The sequence below is a fragment of the Rutilus rutilus genome (assembly GCF_951802725.1).
Source record: "Rutilus rutilus genome assembly, chromosome: 1".
NCBI classification, from domain to species: domain Eukaryota; kingdom Metazoa; phylum Chordata; class Actinopteri; order Cypriniformes; family Leuciscidae; genus Rutilus; species Rutilus rutilus.
In genome coordinates this window covers 73625-94544 of record NC_140209.1, presented here as the reverse complement: position 1 = coordinate 94544, position 20920 = coordinate 73625, and the positions used below count along the sequence as shown (strand labels likewise).

Genomic DNA, 20920 nt, shown 5'->3' with positions numbered 1-20920 from the left:
ACTACTAAACTCTCGGGAAGACAGTTCTTAAAATCTTCCAGCAGAATTAATTCCTGCAGACCCTCGAAAGTATTCACTTTTGACGCAGCGCACCATTTTTCTAACATGTTTCTCTTGTCTCTGGCAAATTCGAGAAAAGTGTGTTTGTCAGATTTACTATAACCTCGAAATTTCTGCCTATAGGCCTCAGGCACAAGCTCATAAGCCCTAAGTACCGCAGTCTTTACTAGGTCATAATTCAGAGAATCCTCGATAGGCATCGCTGCACAGACTTCTTGAGCCTTACCGACTAGATTACTCTGCAACATAAGTGCCCACATATCCCTCGGCCATCTTAATTTCCCAGCTACACGCTCAAAAGCTGTGAAATAAGCGTCGACCTCCGTTTCCCTAAACGGTGGGACTAATCGAATATATCGACTTGGATCAAATTGATCAGAGTTAACAGCACCAACAGGTTGAACATTATGAGCACCCTCATCAAACTCTTCCTGTTTCGTAACACGGTGCAACTCCATCTCTCTTAAATGCAATAAACGATTTTTATGCTCTTGCTGCTTAATTTGGAGTTCTAACTCTTTCAATTTTAACGCAACCATCGGGTCACTTTCCCGTTCAGGGGAGACAAACTTTAACCTTTCACTCGGTTCTTCCATCTCCTCCGCAACTTCACTCGCGACCGGGGATTCCTCTGGCAAAATGCCAAGAGCTATCATTTCAGAAAGAAGATCAGATTTAATCACTTGTTTTTTTACATTCGGCACAACTTCGATTTTTAAAGCATCTGCCAACTGTAAAAGATCTTTCTTTCTAAATTTATCTAGCTGTTTAGCAGTTGGATTCCCAAGAAAAGCCTCAACATTCACTTCCATACTAAAAAAACATTAGGCTTGTTCCCAACTACCCCCGTACACAAAAAAAGGACAGTTAATAAAAACTGTACTTAACACTTTTCAAAATTAGGAAAAAAAAGTACAAATTATATAAACACAATGGTGTATGGTTTGATAGGTCACTTTAGCTCGCTAAAAAAAAAAAAAAAAAAAAACACAAGTAAGGGGAAAAAAAGAAAGGACGAGCCCCCATTTGTTACGAGGTCCGACAAAAGCTGCACCACCACAGCCAATTTTCGACCCGCACAATTCAACTAAACACACAGGGATTTAGTTCAATCATAGAGCACCTTAACCCCGCCATAAGATGCCCGGAGTCTCATCTCCCGCTTCATTAATTAAATAATATAGTAAGCCATCGAAACCAAGAATTATATTAAGAAAAGTATTTATTTATTACATAAATAAAGGAGACAAAAAAAAGGAAAAGAAAATAAGCGGAATACCTCAGGAGGGGGAAAAGCCAAAATAATAAACCAAACTCAGTACTATCTACCGCATTACACCTCTTTCCTTCTCAAAACAAAGAATAAAATAAACAACACAGTCTTACCTCCCTGCTAACCTCAAAACAGGAGAAAACGGAGGAAAAACAACAAAAGGCGCCCACCTCCCTACATACCTCTCCTTTTGTTACACAGGTGACTCAACAAGTTTTCACATTATAAATACAAACAAGGTTTCAAATGGCGTCGATGATACAAACAAGCTTAGAAGACAACTTAAAGTAAACCACGAAGCCGGGAGAGAGGAGAACTCGTGGAGGAGACATCCAAACACGCTTAAATCAAAGCCGCCATGCCACTTCTGACGTCATCGTAATGCCGTGCACCTGTACGCGCTCTAACAAGCGCCACTGGGAGTGGGAGAGAGAGAGAGAGAGAGCCACAACAAAAACACATGCAAAAACACAACAGAAAAATAACATCATTCATCCAAAATCATTAAATTAAATAATGTAACAATATATATATATATATAGCCTATATATATATATATATATCATGGGTTTGCATACATAATATGAGATTTTTTACACAGGAAAAAATAACCTAGTACAAGGTTGAATATTTTAATATATTTTTTCTTAAATAATTCAATATAATACATTTAAAAATGCATTTAAAAAAAATCTATATTTATAGGCCTAGGCCTGAGGGATGAAACGAGAGTTAAATTCAACAAGAAAAAGAGGAAAACATAAAGCAGTTAGCCACTTTTGCTTGTGGATAAAAATGTTTGGATATAAAATAAAGAAATTAACAACATTCAAGAGATGACCATTTTGGGATTTCGTAATAAAAATAAATAATATTGTAAGGATAAAACGGTGGGTCACATTAGTAGGGTTAAATATAAGAACTTTAATCAACCCTAAATGTATTCACAAAATAAATGGCCAGCAGTTTCTTCAAAATGAGCAAGTTTAATCAATATCAATATTTACAGATAGATGAATTAAACGTGTCGTTCAAATCTTTTAAGTTGTTGCGCGTGTGATAATGCGTCGTAGGTCACATGATAACGTCAACATGGCAGATGTCCGGTTCGCATTCATACTCAACGAGATTTGGCTATAAAGTACCTACTCTTTTAGCGCTCGTTAAGTAAGTACTCATTGAAAATAAGTACCTACTCATTGAGTACGCGGTTTCGGACGCAGCCTGTATCTGCTGGCACGCCTTCTCCTTCTGTGTCTCCTTCTGCGCTACATGCTCCAACTTATAGGATAGCGCCCTCTCTGGCTGTAGAAGGTGTACCACTCAAATGCAATAGAAAAGACAATTATAAGTAAATTATGAAACCAAAAATAAACTCAAATGCGGCTCCTACAGTTTGTTTATTAAGCGTGCAGGGCAACCACCCAGTAGAGCATTACAATAATCTAGCCTTGAGGTCATGAACGCATGAACTAATTGTTCCGCATTGGTCAATGAGAGCATATGGCATAATTTAGATATATTTTTAAGATGGAAAAATGCAGTTTTACAGATACTAGACACGTGACTTTCAAATGAAAGATTGGTATCAAAGAACACACACACACACACACACACACACACACACACACACACACACACAGGTTCCTAACCGACGACGAAGACTTAACAGAGCAGCCATCAAGTGTTAGACAGTATTCTAGATTATTACGTGAGGAAGTTTTTTGTCCAATAATTAGAATCTCTGTTTTTTCAGAATTTAGTAGTAGGAAATTACGAGTCATTCAATTTTTTGTCAATGTCAATGTCAATTGACTGTTAATTTAGTGAATTGGTAAGTTTTGTTAGGTTTTGAAGAAATATAGAGCTGAGTATCGTCAGCATAACAGTGAAAACTAATTCCATGTTTCCTAATGATATCTCCTAATGGTAGCATGTACAGAGATATAACATCTCACTGAACTGATTTATCATGAGGCTCAAAGCATTATGGGTAGAATCTCTCTACAGTCTGTTCTCATTCATCAACAGTTTCAATGATGCTCCAAAAGAAGCCCCAAACCCCGGATAGAGCGGTTCAGTGAATGTGGTGTTCTCTGTGTGGATGAGGCTCATTTTGTCTCTGTAGACTCTGTAGAAGGACAGAGTTCCTGCACTGGGATCCACATACACTCCTATTCTCCTGCTGCACACTACAGGGAGATCACTCTCTATGCCATTGTGTAGGAATGTGGATCTGGAGCGAGAGCAGGACAAACTCCAGGACTGATCATTACGTCCAAACCGACACTCATAACCCGATCCCTTCCTGCTGATGCTCTTATATGACACTGATGTAACCACACCACCAAATATACCAAACCACTCAATCTCCCAGTAAGAGCGTCCTGTCACACTCTCTCCACACAACACCTGATGATACAAATCAAATCTGTCTGGATGATCAGGATACGACTGAAGATTTGGGTAAGTGTTAGTAATCTCTCTGTTCCCCTCAGACAGACGGAGGTAATCATTCACTGTGTTCAGATCCAGAGTGGGCTGATGGGAATCTGATGGAGATAAAACACATCACAATCAGGAATTATGAATCTGATCTTTTAATGTATCTGAACTCATCATGTTCAATATATCAGCAGTGTCTCAGTGCCGATTAATCATCATTCACATGATCAATTCTAAAACTCTTCTGTCATGTTTTCTTTCAGCTTCTCCAGGAAGAACATGAACACACTCAGTGAGTTTCTCTGCTTGTTTTCTGACTTACATTGAAGGAACTCTCTCCTGGTCCTGGGAGCAGTGGCTGTGGAAATCAACAGACATGAAGAGTGTGATTATCATGTCTAGAGAAAGTGATCCTGCATCCATTGCTAACACATGCAGAAATCCTCCAACACAGAAGATATTTAGAAATGTCTCACAGACACAGCCACTGTTGAGGGTTTGATATTATTGACATGTCACCATATTTGATTTGACTTCTGTAGACATGACCTGAGCACAGATTTGATCAGAGGGAATATGGTTAATCATATTAATCATATACAAAGTAATCATATTATCGTTTGTCTAGATAAGACCCTAATTTCTCGACTGGGATCGTGTCGAGACTTTGAAGCTGCATTGAGACGGACATTTGAACCTTCAAACCGTTGGTTGCCATTGAAGTCCATTATATGAAGAAAAATCCTGGAATATTTTCCTCAAAAACCTTAATTTCTTTTCGACTGAAGAAAGAAAGACATGGATATCTTGGATGACGAGGGGTGAGTAAATTATCAGGTAATGAACAACCTGTGAATGTATAATCCTGTATCTGAGGCTAAATTACTAAATATGCAGTGTGAGTTATATATTTCTAACTCCAAACAATTGGCCACTGAACCAGCTGATAAAATGTTGCTTTGATTCAATGCGTGATTACAACTTGTCACTCAAGTTAACCGATCGCATTTTACTGATGCGCGCGTGCACACACTGGCCCTCATTTATCAAAAGTGCGTACACCAAATTTCCAGCGTACACCTGGCGTACACCCAAAACCACGGTGACTTTGAGATTTATCAATATGGACGTTGGCGTACGGCACGCTCAAATCCTACGCCAGCTCAGGAGGTGGTGTACGCACGTTTTGAGTGCGGGAATGCGCAGAAAAACAATTCCTAACACCACAAAACGCACTGACAAACTAAAAGATATGATATATTATGACCCACTGTAAAAAAACAACAACATAGTAATTATAAACTTCAGTGTTTATTTTTGTGCAACATGGACTTCAATGTTTAATTTGTGTGACTTTACCAAAGCATTTGATTTGTAGGCATATGTATTCCTTAAGTTGCGAGCCTGTGCGCTTTACCTGACGTTTCAAGCCTTGTTTATACTTTCGCCTGCAGGCTCCGCAGCGCGAGTCTCCGCAGACTGCGCGCGCAGCTCCCCAAACGGACGAGGCGTTTATACTCGACGCGCTCGCCGTTGTACTATTCTTTGAAACGATGGTTAGGCCAGGGTTAACCCTCTGGGGACCAAAAACGCGCCCGCGCGTTTTGCTCGTTTTTTTTTTTTAGCAATGAAAATAAACACTAAATGCTCTGTTAATTTTGATCTTTCATTTTCGTGTAATACATCAATCGATCCTGTTCAGTTTCTATTTTTTTTCTGTATACTCTCAATAAAAATAAAGTGTTTTGCTTTTTGACAAATAAAGAAACTTTAACATGATGCTATTTCTGCCTTCTCTCTGTCAGTAAACTCCCATTTGAAACGCGTTCGAAAATGATCTATAACTCCGCGAAAATTCAGTCAAACAGGCAAACAGACCCACAGGCATAAAGCTTGAGATCGCAGCTTTTAAATGAAGTAATTTATATAAAAAACAAATATTATCAGTTTCTGTAATCTGTATAAAAAGAGAGCGACTCCAGTCGAGCTAATTACGAGCCATTCAAAAGTAATTTGACCACTCCCCGGAGAGCGCGTGCTATTCAAATGCAAATTCTGAGAACCATTTCAGTCTGTGAAACGCCCCCACATCAGCTGTAAACAAAGCGCGTCGCAATCGAGTGAGGCATAATAGCCTACCTTATGGACAAAAGTTTCCTCAGAACAGTGCTGATATGAGGAGCAATAGATCCCGCTGAGGAGTGAGGTAGGCTGTTTTCTTTTCTCAAGTGTTGATGTGGAATAACGTTATGGAATAACGTTAGTGTAGGCCTATGCAAACCGCAAAAAGATGAATCGCATTTCTATAATATGACTCGCCTTTCTGTGAGATGAATGAAGGGTACATATTTGTAAAGACTGAAAGAATAAACTGCTTTGCTATAGCCTACTGAGATGAGTAAAAATCAACTGGAATATGTTGAAATAAAATGTATTTGTATAAGCAACGTATTAAACTGCAAATTAGCATTTATATGCCCTAATATTTCATAAAAACAACGTTACAGTCAGTCACTTGTTGACTAGATTTGGGTACAGTTTTTAGGCTACTGTAGAATATACTGCCACATCAAATAAGCTTTTGTTTAGCAATTTCTGCTCATATCTAACGTTATATATATATATATAACTATATATATATATATAACTATATATACATATATATATAACTATATATATATATATATATATATATATATAACTATATATATATATATATATATAACTATATATATATATATAACTATATTATTTATATATATTATATATATTTATATATATTATATATATATATATATATATTTGCTATATTCAAACTAATGAATACATATGATAAAATGTAGGCCTATAATCTTTTTTCTTTTTCTTTTTTACAAAGAAAGAGTACACTTGAAATATTGTTGAAATTGTAATTATTGTTGTAATTGTAACATTTTTAATAAAATAGCAAAACATATTTACAAGATAGATGTAAGCGAAATCTTAAATGGTCAATATAAGTCTTCTTCTAAATACATCTTTTGTCCTTGCATTGTGGCTCAGTCAGTGTCACACCTGAATGAATGGCTAATTAGGCTATGCAGAGTCATTATGCAGAGTGGGTGGGACATTGTAATCTAAGGTGTAAACTACTCCTCCCCCTCGCATATTGGCTTTCCAAGCAAAACCTGTTTTACACCATTTAAATCAATGTATTTTTTTTTTGTGAACGATAAAGCAAGACTATTTTCACATAATTTTGAAGCTAGAACACAAAGGGACAACATCCATTAGTCAAAAGTCTTGTGGACACATATTTAATATGTGTTTTGTGGTCTTAATTCAGCAACTTTCATTTTAATTTTTTCCAATAACCACGCATAAACATTATTCTCTTAAAAATACAAACATCTACATACACGTTGCTCGCATATTATGGTAGCCCTGTTTGTGCTATATAGAGTGAATTTACACCTTTGCCATTAACATGTTTATAAATAACTGAAAAAAGCACAAATGTCAGAGCATGTCAGAACATCTCAAGGGCCCCAAAAACAGCTTGGTCCCCAGAGGGTTAAGCCCGGCAGGTGTGCACGGAATAGGTTTAGTAATGAAAGGCTTTCAATGACCAAAAAAATAATTCAGACTGACAAAATAATAAAAATGACATTCTTCTTCTTTTAAATAATAATAATAATAATAATATTACAAATAATAATAATAATAACGACATTCTTCTTCTAAATAACAATAAGCGTCATTAATAATAAAAATCTAGAAATCAATTTTGTTTCTTTCCACTTCCCTGGTTTCGCTTTCTCTTTCTCAAAGAAGTTTCTCTTCTTTTCCGTCTTCCGTGTGTCCATGGCGTAAAATGAGGGCGTGGGGGGAGCGGAGACTTGAATATATAGGGGCGTGTTATTCTAATGACGCTCATTTTCAGCCGCGGCATTTATCAAGCGCAGGTATTGCGTACACCTGGATTTCAAAGGTACGCACAGCTTCATAAATCAGGCGGTGAGAAGAGTGTAAGCATAATCTTACGCCAACATATACGCCCGTTTCTACGCAAGAATGATAAATGAGGGCCAATGAGAGGGAGCGCTGTGTGTCGGTGTTCACTGGGCTATGTAAAATAATGGCGCAGTTACAAGCTGTGTATAATTTACACTACTTAATCAACACTAACAGTAGCTGCTGTTCGGTTTTCATACTGCTGTTCTCCTAGTCACTAATGAACTTGATGAACTTGACACTTCTGAACCTCTCTTGATTAAAGCTTTAGGTGACGGGTTGCCAGATATCACAAAAAGAGCAAAACAAGCCCTTTAAAACGCAGTATAATAAGCAGACATGCTTAAAAAAAACATTTAAACATAACGTACTCTGTTACTAACGTAACCCTGGTTCTCTCTAGAAGAGGGAACGAGTACTGCGTAAGTATCTTACGCTAGGGGAAAATCTCTTTTCCGCGAGATATTGAAGCCAAAAATTATCCTTCATTTTGTAATAATGTAAAACGCGTTGCGGCAGCATGCAGACATAGGCGAGACAGCTCGCGTGCCTATTGGCTGACCTGCGGCAACTGCAGCAGCCTATCGAGAGAGGCCTCTCGTGACGTCAGATCCACTGCATCACGTCCCGCTGAAACTCACGTGGCTTAGGCCTATAAATACGCTCGACAGGCTGATATAATCTGTTTTTTCATCGCTGAAGCGAACTTCTAGAGAGAACCGAGGTTACGTTAGTAACCGAGTACGTTCTCTTACGAGAGGTTCTCTCGTACTGTGTAAGTATATTACGCTAGGGGAACCCAATGTAAAACGCCGTGTGTGCTGAGATCCAAAACCAACGTCCCAAGGGCAGGTGCCCGGGGCTCATATAGTGCATGATCACCAGGGAGTCCCGGAAACACACAGAGAGTCCGGGAAAAAAGGGGCTAGAACAGCATTTTTTCCCCAGATTTAGTAGCGTCCTATAAGGCGCAGATTACATAAATAGTATTCCATACAGACAGGGCAAAAGACTTGGCCTGAACTGATGAATATTGTGGGTCTTACACACTGCCCATAGAGTTATTCAGTCAATCAGCCAGCAGCGCTCAGCAGTTTCAGTATTCTGAGCCGATAGCATCAGAACAGACAATACTGATTTATTAGACCGACAGCAGCTTGGCCTGTAAGGCGGGAACTTCTAGGTTATAAAACCTTATAAATGTAGACGGGGAGGCCCAGCCTGCCGCCATACATATATCTTGCAAGGCAATCCCACTGGACCAGGCCCACAACGAGGCCATGCCTCTTGTGGAGTGCGCTCTGACACCTAATGGACACTGCAGGCCCTTAGAAGTGTAAGCCAGTGCTATAGCATCAACTATCCATCTGGATAGACTCTGTTTCAACGCAGCTAGTCCCTTAGAATGTCCGCTGAACGAAACAAAGAGCTGCTCCGTCTGTCTGAAGACAGTCGAGCGAGACACATAATGCTTCCTTAATGCCCTGACTGGACAAAGGAAGCTGGCGTCCTTCTCCTCATTAGAGACCGGCAGGGCTGACAGGGAAATCACCTGCGCCCTAAACGGTGTGTTGAGGGATTTTGGAACGTACCCGTGCCTTGGTTTGAGTATGACTTTCGAGTCATTTGGCCCAAATTCCATAAACGTCGCGCTCACTGAGAGCGCTTGTAAGTCCCCTATGCGCTTACTGAAGCGAGAACCAGAAGAAACACTGTCTTGAAAGACAAGTGTTTAATATCTATCGTTTGGATTGGCTCGAATGGGGCACCTTTCATGGCCTCCAAACACGTAGAAAGGTCTCACACGGGGACTGAAGGAGGTCTAGGAGGATTCAGGCTCTTAGCTCCCTTAAGGAAGCGGATGACTAAATTGTTCCTTCCAAGTGACTGGCCGAGCGCCGGTTTAGTAAACGCTGCTATGGCCGCCACGTAAACCTTGAGCGTGGATAGGGTCCTGCCCTTATCCAGCATCTCTTGTAAGAAGGAGAGAACGCTCTAATTCCTGAGGCAGGAGAGAGACGGGGGGGAAAAGCATAGAGCGGGCAGCAGGGCCAAACATGAGCCAGCGCGTCCCTGCTCTTGGAGAAAAACTCTGGACAGTGAGCGTTTTCCTGAGACGCAAACAGGTCTACCTTCGCTCTGCCGAATGTCTCCCACAGCAGCTGGACTGTCTGCGGGTGTAGAGACCATTCTCCTGCCGGAACATTGTTCCTGGACAGTCTGTCTGGTCCTATATTCAGAAAGCCTGGCACGTGTGCTGCTCTCAGCGAGCGCAGATTGTGCTGAGCCCATACCAGGAGGCGTTCCGTCAGCCTGTAAAGGTTGCGGGACCTGATACCTCCCTGGTGAATTATATAAGCCACCACTGACATGTTGTCCGAACGGACCAAGACGTGGTGTCCTCTTATCTGGGGACAAGACGCGTCAGCGCGTTGTCTACCGCCAACATTTCCAGGCAGTTTATATGCAGAAGCTTCTCCCGTTCTGACCACTGGCCGAAGAACGGTCTGCCCTCGAGCAGCGCTCCCCATCCTGAGGTGGAGGCATCCGTAGACACCACCTTCACACTCGAGGAAGTCCCCAGGCTTACACCTGATTGGTACCAGTCGGTTGCTTGCCAGGGATACAGAGTAGAGACGGATACGAGTAAAAAGACTGGAGGTCCACGCTCGACGCGGTACTCGCGCTTTCTACACCCACTCGAATAAGTTATGGTGTTGTCAGAATTTGAGCCTTTATACTCTAGTAAGATGATTCATATAGTAATAATCATATCATTGCAATCTATTATCGAGATTCTACTCCGTTAGATCTCAAGATTTAAAATGATATAAAACACGTCATATGAAAGATTAAGGAATACAAAACTACGTAAGATATGCCCTATTATAAGCATTTAAAGTTCACTACATGGCTAGAAATAAGGTTTACCCAAACTGTGATGTACACTAGGCTACAAATGGAGATGAAGCTTGAAGGACTAAACACGGTACACACCTGATTTGTCTAACCTTATTACCAAAGTTTACAAGAATACACAAACTACACCACGTAGAAGGAAAATGATGAGATGGGAAATTACATCTATGTTTACACATTTCTCAAGTGGTTATATATAGAATACATAAGACTGCAGGGTCTATTTCTCTTCCTTTACAAGAATTTAAGTGAGCATTGTGGTTCTATGACAATTCGTTTGGGGTCATAAAGTTAATGGTCTAGCAGGAGGTAGGGTTACAAGACAATATTGGGGAACATTCTTACAATAAACACTCAGAATTCAAAGCTATACACTAGAGAATCACACTATAGAATAAAACAACAACTAATCAAGCATGCATGCTTTAATATGTCATCTACAGATTCTGAATCACTTGTATTCTGAATTAAATGCAAATGGATGTTTGCGTGTGTGTGTTTGGAGAAAGTTCCGTTATCTTTTCTGTGGATCTCTCTGAAGCTCACCATAGGGGAAGCAGGCATGTTAGTTTTAGGTCCTGGAGTATCTCTGAGAGGATGCAGAGTCGTAAATGAGTGTCCGAGAGCAGTCTCAACCCAGACCTGGTGGCTCCATCCCAGTAATTTAGATGCTCGAGAGTCCTGATTTACATTCAATGAGTTCAGAGTGTCAAAGGCTTTGGGTTTCAGAAGGAATGTGCTCAGAAAACACAGAGTCAGAATTGTTAATTCAAAACAAATGAAAGAATGATTCATAGCCCAGTCGTTACACCCCTTTGCTCAACAGTTTCGCTATTTCCGCTCGAAGTAGATGTGCTACTTCCTTTTCTACCGTAGTTTCAATTTGCGCTGCGCAACGGCGGGGATGTCGAGCAAACTGTAGCGAATAGCCTCTTTTATAGTGTTCAGCACCCATTCTCAAGTCAAGTCAAGTCATCTTCATTTATATAGCTCTTTTAACAATGTAGATTGTTTCAAAGCAGCTTTACAGAGATAAACGTATAATTTAAGGTAAGATTGTTTTGGCTTTATAGCGGTTCTTTAATAAAGTTATTTTCCAGCTAAAGTTAGTTTTGATTGATTCGCCTCCGTCGCAACGATCATTTGTTATTAAATTAGGGGCCGCTAAGACGACACCATTCTCTCTACACAGACTTTAAACGCGAACCTGTGAGAAACGCTGATGGCGTTCACAAGCATTAAGAATCGGTTCTATAGTTATGTGCATTTGAATATATGTGCGCAGGTTTGTAATTCCCTACAGACCAAGCCTAAACAAAGTAGAGGATGGATACCCGACCTGAGCCCGACGGGACCCGCCTGATATCATTCTGATACCCCAGGAAGCTTTGCTCATGCACTTGCATGAATAGCTAGGGGTTGAATGAGATCTGGGCTTTGGCTCATGGTGGCAACCGGAGAGCTTTGGTATGCTGTAACATAGACGCCGTGCTTGCAACATTCGAGGCGGGGGGCGCGCTGATCACAGCGGGCAGCCTGCCCACGCTCGACTCTCCTACGGCGGCTTGCTGAGAGAAAGCGCGCAGGGCGAGCCCCGTGGGGCTTGTCATGTCTGTGAGTGAATGTGGGCGCGGGACAGCGGGCACATTTACTACACTGAAAACACCGTCTGCTTGAGCAGACTGTATGTGCGTTGGTTTCGTTTTTACAGAAACCGTGAGACATGCAGTGAGACTCATTGGATCTGACGTCACGAGAGGCCTCTCTCGATAGGCTGCTGCAGTTGCCGCAGGTCAGCCAATAGGCACGCGAGCTGTCTCGCCTATGTCTGCATGCTGCCGCAACGCGTTTTACATTATTACAAAATGAAGGATAATTTTTGGCTTCAATATCTTGCGGAAAAGAGATTTTCCCCTAGCGTAAGATACTTACGCAGTACGAGAGACCTCTCTTAAGATAACTAGTATTTACTAATATCCTACCAAATTAAAAGGAAGTAACTCATTTATTATGAATAGAATAGTTCAATATAAAATACTCAGATATTACAAACTGATTGATGAAGTAAAGCAATAACATGAGATTGAAAAATTATTCAGCAACACTTTTTTTTAAAGTTTAATTGCACCTATGAGTTGTATTTAATATCAATCAGTTGGGGGCAGTTCATCTTAAAGTTGATGAGAGTGTTTTGTTTACTATATTTAGCTATTAACAATAGTTTACCTAAGAAATAATTTACCAAATAAAAGAAAAAGAAAATCAAACAAAGTGAAGTAGCCTACTTTTCATTTCTAAAGTATTTGGGATTATTTATTATACAAAGTCCTTTTTGTCGATTTTTTGAGAATAACTACATAAATAACTATATTGTGAAATATATTGTTACCGTGAAATAAAATTAGTCATACCGTGAAACAGAATTTTGGTCATACCTCCCATCCGTATTATGTGTAACAAAATGTCTCTGTATTCAGGTTTGACTGTAGTTATAATAATGCAAAAACATGTACACTTCACATGTACACTACCCCCTTGACTTGAGTAGTTATCGTCCGATTTCAAAATTGCCATTTCTAAGATACTGGAAAAAATTGTGAATGCACAGCTTAATGACTTTTTAACGAGAAATAACATTTCCGATAGATTCCAGTAAGGTTTTAGAGCTGGTCATAGTACAGAATCTGCTCTTTTGAGGGTTTCTAATGATATCCTGTGAGGTGTCTATAGCCTATCCATGTCACACAGTAAGATTTAGGATTTTGACCATATACCTCGCAGTCACAGACCGTATCAACGTCAGTGAGCTTAGCTATACTTGCGAATTGTATTTCGCCACAGGGTGTCACTGTGGCCTCAACCCTTCGCCTTCGCTTACTCTGAGCTCGATTGCTATGTCTGAGGTAAACCATGCCCTCCTCATTACCCTACACAGGAAGATATGTAGGAAGAAATAAATGAAGAAATAAATAAATGTAGAAATACATAAATGTATAAATAAATAAATGTAAAAATAAATAAATGTATAAATGAATAAATGTATAAATAAATACAAGAATAAATAAATAAATATGGAAAAAATAAATATATACATAAATAAGGAAATAAATGTAGAAATAATTATTTATTTTCTTTTTTTGCTTTTCTATGTATATTTTTTTATTTTTTTATTTATTTATTTATTATTTTTTTTTTTTTACATTTATTTGTATATTTATTTATGTATTTATTTTTAATATTGGCAGCTTTGGAATTCCATACTAATCTGCCTTCAAAAATGTATTTAAAATGTAAATGTAAAATGTAAATGTAAATGTACTTTATTTATATAGCACCTTACATGGACCGATAGGTGAACCAAGGTGTTGTTACAACAGATTAAACAACAATTTAAAACAACACACCAAAAAACAAATACAGTAATAAAAGTAAAAAAATAAAAATAAAATAAATATAAATAGTTTGACCTGGGCACTTCCAACATAAGTTGATTGGACGACCTCAAAGTCCTACCGTAATTACGAATAGTCAGCATGTCTGATATGTAAGATGGAGCGAGGCCGTTAAGAGCTTTAAAAACAAACAATACAATTTTATAATGAATTCTATAATGTACCGGGAGCCAATGGAGGGAATAAAGAATCGGAGTTATGTGCTCTCGTTTTTTAGTGCTCGTTAACAGCCGGGCAGCTGCATTTTGGACAAGTTGAAGACGGCCAACAGAGGACTGAGAGACACCAGTATACAGGGCATTGCAGTAGTCCAGTCTGGAGCTAATTAGAGCGTGAATAGCCTTCTCAAGGTCATGACGATTTAAAAAGGATTTTACCTTTGCCAGAACGCGTAGTTGAAAAAAGCTCAACTTGACAACGGTGTCAATCTGTTTGTTAAATTTAAACGAACTATCAAAAATCACTACTAAGTTCCTTACCGTCTGCCTGGCCGTTGAAGGCCAGATACCAAAACCGTTAGACACAGATTCTCCAAACACAATATATTCAGTTTTATCCTCATTTAAATGCATAAAATTTTGGGCAAACCACTGCTTAATGTCCGCAATGCAGTCAACTAAGGTACCTTGTACATCACCGGGCTTCAGTGGCAGATAGATTTGCAGATCATCTGCATAACAGTGAAAAGATAGGTTATGCCTGGCTATAATTGACCCTAGTGGTAGCATGTATAATGAAAACAAAATAGGGCCAAGAATGGAGCCTTGCGGGACTCCACAGGAAAGAGAAACACAAGACGAAGACAAATCACCAATCATCACAGAGAAAGTTCTATTGGATAGATATGACATAAACCACTTAAGTGCAGTGCCATGAATGCCAACATAGTGCTTCAAGCATGACAGGAGGACTGTATGGTCTACCGTGTCAAAGGCTGCTGTGAGATCCAGCAGCACTAAGGCAACAGGACACTTGGTGTCAACAGAAAGTGCAATATCATTGTGTACCTTTAATAATGCAGACTCAGTGCTGTGGCGAGGCCTAAACCCGGATTGAAATTTTTCAAGGACAGAGTTGTTTTACAGAAAGGGCTGTAACTGTATGAGAACAACTTTTTCCAAAACTTTAGAAAGAAAGGGAAGATGGGAAACTGGTCTAAAATTAGATAGCGCTGAGGAGTCAAGGCTAGGCTTTTTAAGAAGGAGCCTAACCACAGCATGTTTAAAGGCAGCTGGGACGGTTCCTAGACTAAGACAGCTATTGATAAAAACCACAAGCCCAGGCCCTACAGCGTTAAAAACCAGTTTCAGCACTCTAGCGGGTACAATATCCAGTGGACAATTTGTAGGCTTCAAAGATTTCACTATGTCGCCAAGGGAAGAGAAGAAACTAACTCAAACTCCTCAAACACAGCAGAATGAGCTGGGGCAACAGAAAAATCCCTATTAAAACCTTTCCTGGTACTCTGTCTGACAGAGTCAACCTTGTCAACAAAAAAATGGAGAAAATTTTCACAGGTGATAGTTGAGACATTAGCCAGAGCAGAAATAGGTGGATTTACAAAGGAATTAGTTGTAGTGAACAGGACCCTGGGACAGTGACTGCTGCTAGAAATTATATCAGAGAGATACTGAGATTTTGCCTCCCGTAGGGCCCTCTGGTAATCAGCAAGACAGGCCCACAAAATGTCTAGAGAGACATGCAGTTTATCCTTTTTCCATCTCCTTTCAGCCTGCCTGCAACGTTGCCTAATAGTACGAGTATTGTCATTAATCCAGGGATCCGTTCTAGGTTTAGCTAATTTATGTCGAAAAGGAGCAATAGAGTCCAGAATCCCGGAGCAGGTGGAGTGGAAGGAAGAAAAAAAATTGTCTGGACAGATAGGAGAAACCATGCCATTCAAGATAAAAAACTGAGAGTCCCTGAAAGCAGCAGCAAATTCATCTGCTGTGGTGGAAGTGATGATGCGACGCTGGCACGATGGAGCAAAAGACTTTCTAGCTGGAGGGGGGGCTGTATTTTCAAAAACAGGAAAATGATCTGAGATGGCAGTCTCAGAGATCTCTTTGAGGGAAATTGAAAGCCCAAAAGAGATGATGAGATCCAAGGTGTGCCCGAGATGGTGTGTGGGTTTATCCACTGACTGAATTAGGTTAAAAGTTTCTAAAAGTCTTTTAAAATCAGTGGCAAATTGGTCGGACGGGCCTAGTAAAAGGCCTAGTCTCTATATTAATCTGAAATACTGCATTAATTGAAAAAATATTTTAAAAAATTTGAATTTGTTTTTAAATTATTTTCAATATTTTACATTTTACAAATTTGACAAAATAAAACAATTTCAGGTGTCCGGTCACTTTTGACCGCAAAGAGAATAAGTGTGACTCCCAAATGAGGAGCACCAGAGGGTTTTAAATGTCCTATTGGTTTTCATACAGTGACATGTACGTGTCACTTGTTCAAGGCTTTGTATTGTTTATTGTGAATGTCATATGATTAAGTATAGTAGCCTACATTAGACATCAAATACTTAATATACTCTGCGGTTTTATGGACTATTTGTAACAACATGAACAAAGGAAATAATACGTTCATATATACAGTCAAGTGGGAAACACTTTACAACATGTTACACATTTAATTATAGCCACACATGTTAGGAAATATGGTTGTCAATGCAAACATTGACTGTGAATGAAGCGAAATATTAGCCTAGAAATCTAGACGCACCCTAGCGGCAGCAAAATGTATTTCGCAGCCAGGGGGTCTAGCAACTCTCAATAAACCTTCTAGCTGCAAAAACCTAAATTGGGTCAGGCCAATCACGTTGTGTATAGAGTAGGCGGGGGCGGGCTTAACATATGATGACAGAGTTGCAACGGTTACCTGGCTGCCACTTGAAAACAAAGAATGACAGCTGCTGATGGAGAACAATGGTCTTTCGAATCGGCTTTGGCCGCGACTCTGGAGGACTTGGAGTTAAGTTTTTCTTTGAGAAAAGAGCAAAGAATGGCACTTAAGTCATTCTTAAAAAAAGGAAGATGTGTTCGTCATTTTGCTGGCCAGATATGGCAAAAGTTGAATCTATCAACTAAGCTCGGCTGTTGGGAAAACGCTCTGGTTGGTTGAAGCGCTGTCCTATTGCGTGCAGAGAGAATTTGAAAGACAGCCATTTATCCCACCCCTCGGATTAAACCGCGTCTATGGTGAGTTTCCAGACCTAACATCTTGATGTAGGTCTGGCTTGCCAGGCTAGCGAAATATACAGTATATATATTTTAAAAGCAAAAAAGAAAGAAAAAAAAGTGCATATAACACTTACCTGAAGACTGTATGGGGCCGATAGTGTCACTGGCTTCACTCATTCCCACTTTACCCACTATCCTGTAGCGGATCGAGTACTGCTTTCTAAACTCCAATCTAGTCAGATTAAAGACTTCATCAGCGGTGTTCATGATAATCCACTTTTTCTCAGTGCCAGAATCTGCTTTCACCTGCTGGTACTCCACTCTGAACTGCACAGTTTCTCCAGTTGGGGACTTCTGCAGTTTCAGGGTCACACCGCGCTCCAGGACCTGCTTCCCTTCTGGTGGAGGAGGCTTCGACACAGGCTGGAACTGTGTGTCTGTCAGCTTCCCTGATTCATACAGATAGATAGAGGAGCCAGGACTGGAGGCATTAGAGATGGCTGAAATAATGAATCGATATCTCTTTTTATCTTTATTAACCTCTGAAAAACTTCTGAAAAGAGATAAGTTCTTTCTCATCTTTGAGCTGACATCAGGATCGTTGAACCCCTTTCTGACAGACAAAGTGCTAGAATTGTGTTTCATTCCCATATTTAGCCCTTTAAACTCATCAGATTCCAGAAACTTCTTCATGGCTGAAAGATACGGGTCTTCATACTTCAGAGATGTGAAGGTCAAGCACACCACAACATCAATATCAGGATCAAGGAGGATGGTGTTGAGACTGTTAGAGTCTTCAGTTGTGATTCCCTCCAGCCTCTTGGTTTGAGAACTCAAGAGGTTAAGTTCAGCCTTTGCATGATCTAACCAATGGTTAAGCATGTCAGCATTAAAGGGGGAGCTGTAATGGATCTTCAGGATGTCTTCCAATGACTGTTGCTCCTTCTCTCCTCCTCGTATAGCAGGCAAGACCTTGGCCACTTCTTTCAGGAGCACCGTTTCGTAAGTGCTAAGAGAGCCCTGAAATAAATGGAGCCTCTCATTGATGTCTTTGAAAACATTTACCAGAGTTTTTCTGGAGAGGTCGTTGCATGTCCTCTCTACTTCTCCCAGCCCCTCTATTATATCTTCAGTGTTGGAAACCAGACTTGTGCTAATTTCTCTCTCCAACTTAGCAGCTTTTGTATCCAGTAGAGAAAGAGGATAGAGCCAGACTTTTATTGGAACTGCATTCTGTGGATTCTCCTTCAGTATAGTGGGGAGCTTCTTGTACACCTCTACGGCCTCCATGTAAGTGGTGGGGTTCTGCTCAAGGCGGACGTCACCATGAAATGTGCAGGCAATATTCTCAGCCACTTTCTTTTGAGCATCTGTCATATTTACAGCTCCTTGTCCCTGAATGGAAAATTGAGGAATCTTCTCGACCATGACATTCAGGTCTCCCTCAATCTTCTGCTGTTCTTCCTCTTCTGAAAATGTCCGATCAAACACCATGAAGGCCTGAGCTCCGTATAGTACACCTGTGACCACATGAGTTGCAGTTTTCAGGTCAAAGACCTGAGGGTAGGTGATGTGTCCCACTCCCAGCTGAGTCATATTGAGCTGTTCGAATCTAGATGTTTCACTGTAATACATTGTAACTCTGGATTGTTGGTTTGAGGATTTGGTGTCACGCAGGAACTCGGCAGATCCTCCCACCTCCACCAGCCCTCCCAAGAAGCTGGCCTTCAGGGAAGCACTCACATCCAGGAGACTGGACTTACTGGACAGAGAGTCGGAGCTACTGAACTTCAAATCTGTCCTTGGCTGTGGACGACTGTCCAAATCTTCTCTCAATGATTTCTTATCCCACAGAGTGACACCTGAAATGAGAAATTACTTTTAGAGTTACTAGTGCAAAATGCCCATGCAAAATCAGTTTTTGTGTGTGTTTTTAGTAATTGTTGGTTTGGTGTGTTTGAGTGCTCATTGTTACAATTACACAGAAAAAGTTCAGTGACATTTTTATTTGTGCATGGTAGAAAGCAGACAGTGAATCCGAGAAAACGCTATGCTTGAGCAAACAGTTTGTGAATAGGCAACTACAAATGATGCCAGTGAAAGAGACTGTGAACATATTGAATAGGATATGTTTAGCTGGTGAATAGCATAGGCTACAATTACACAGCAAAAGTTCAGTGACATTTTTATTTGTGCATGGTAGAAAGCAAATACTGATACTGACATAGTGTCATACAATAAATGTGGAAAATTGAACTACACGATTCAGGGAGCAGGCTACACAGTGAACCAACTGCCAACCGCCAGTCGGAGATCACCAAAATTAATATTAAAGAGGTGTGTGAACTTGCAAGTACGATGTCAAGGACTGTAATTTGCTCTGGCCCCCTTCCTGTTCGCAGGAGTGATGAGATAGTTAGTAGATTGTGTTCGCTTAACGGTTGGCTGTCTAAGTGGTGTCCGCTTAATAATATAGAATTCATAGACAATTGGAAAAGTTTTTGGGGCAAACCTGACCTGTTGAAAAGAGATGGTATTCATCCCTCCTGGGATGGTGCTGCTCTTCTCTCTAGTAATATGGCTCATAGTCTTAGAGCTCAAACATGACAATCTGGGGCTCAGGTCAGGAAGCAGACAGACTGGCTTAACCGACTGTCTGCTAGCGGCCTCGCGTCACCAAGGTCAGATAAATCCCATCACATAGAGCCTCTTTCACCTAGCTATCATCATATAGAGACTGTGTCTGTTCCCCGAATTTGGAAATCCAAAAAACGTTTAAACCCAACTAAGGTTAAAAATTTAATTGATGTTCAACAAATAAAAAACAGCTATAATACAGATGAGCAAATGCTAAAGCTTGGGTTGCTGAATATTCGATCGCTTACTTCAAAAGCACTCGTTGTTAACGATATGATTTCAGATAATAACCTAGATGTGCTGTGTTTGACAGAAACCTGGCTAAAACCAAACGATTACATTACTTTAAATGAGTCCACCCCGCAAGATTACTGTTATAAACATGAGCCTCGTCTGAAACGCAAAGGGGGTGGTGTTGCTGTAATCTATAGTAATAGTTTCAAAACCACTAAGAAATCAAGTTTTAAATATAATTCTTTTGAAGCATTGGTGCTTAATGTAAAAATATATAGTGTAAACGATAAATCACGTTTGAGATTTGTGCTGGCTACTGTATACAGGCCACCAGGGCACCATACAGACTTTATCAAAGAATTTGCGGACTTTCTATCAGAATTAATATTGACTGCAGATAAAGTACTAATTGTTGGTGATTTTAATATACACATCGATAATGAAAAAGATGCATTGGGATTGGCATTTAAAGACATTGTAAATTCAATTGGAGTTAGACAACACGTGTCAGGACCTACTCATCGTCGTAATCATACTCTAGATCTAATATTATCACATGGAATAGATGTTGATGCCGTTGAAATTCTGCAGCAGAGCGATGACATCTCAGATCATTATCTAGTCTCGTGTAATTTGCATTTAGCCAAGGCTGCAAAGCCGACTCCGTGTTTCAAATATGTGAGACCTATCACTTCTGCCACTAAAGATTGCTTTATTAATAA

The 20920-nt window shown here is 40.0% G+C and overlaps 1 protein-coding gene across 4 annotated transcripts in view; it reads right to left on the bottom strand.

Annotated features, from left to right (window-relative positions):
• Positions 1–2385: 2385 nt before the first annotated feature.
• The window catches only part of LOC311301385 (stonustoxin subunit beta-like), a 47398-nt gene continuing 28863 nt past the window's right edge, over positions 2386–20920 (bottom strand). For all 4 annotated transcript variants that reach the window (XM_084426425.1, XM_084426423.1, XM_084426422.1 and 1 more), the window contains exons 5-7: positions 17462–19189; positions 4101–4136; positions 2386–3885 (exon numbers count right to left, since the gene is read on the bottom strand). In XM_084426425.1, coding sequence (XP_084282551.1) covers positions 3338–3885; positions 4101–4136; positions 17462–19189 — 2312 coding nt within the window. In that variant the 3' untranslated portion in view covers positions 2386–3337. The remainder of the gene's footprint in view (positions 3886–4100; positions 4137–17461; positions 19190–20920) is intronic.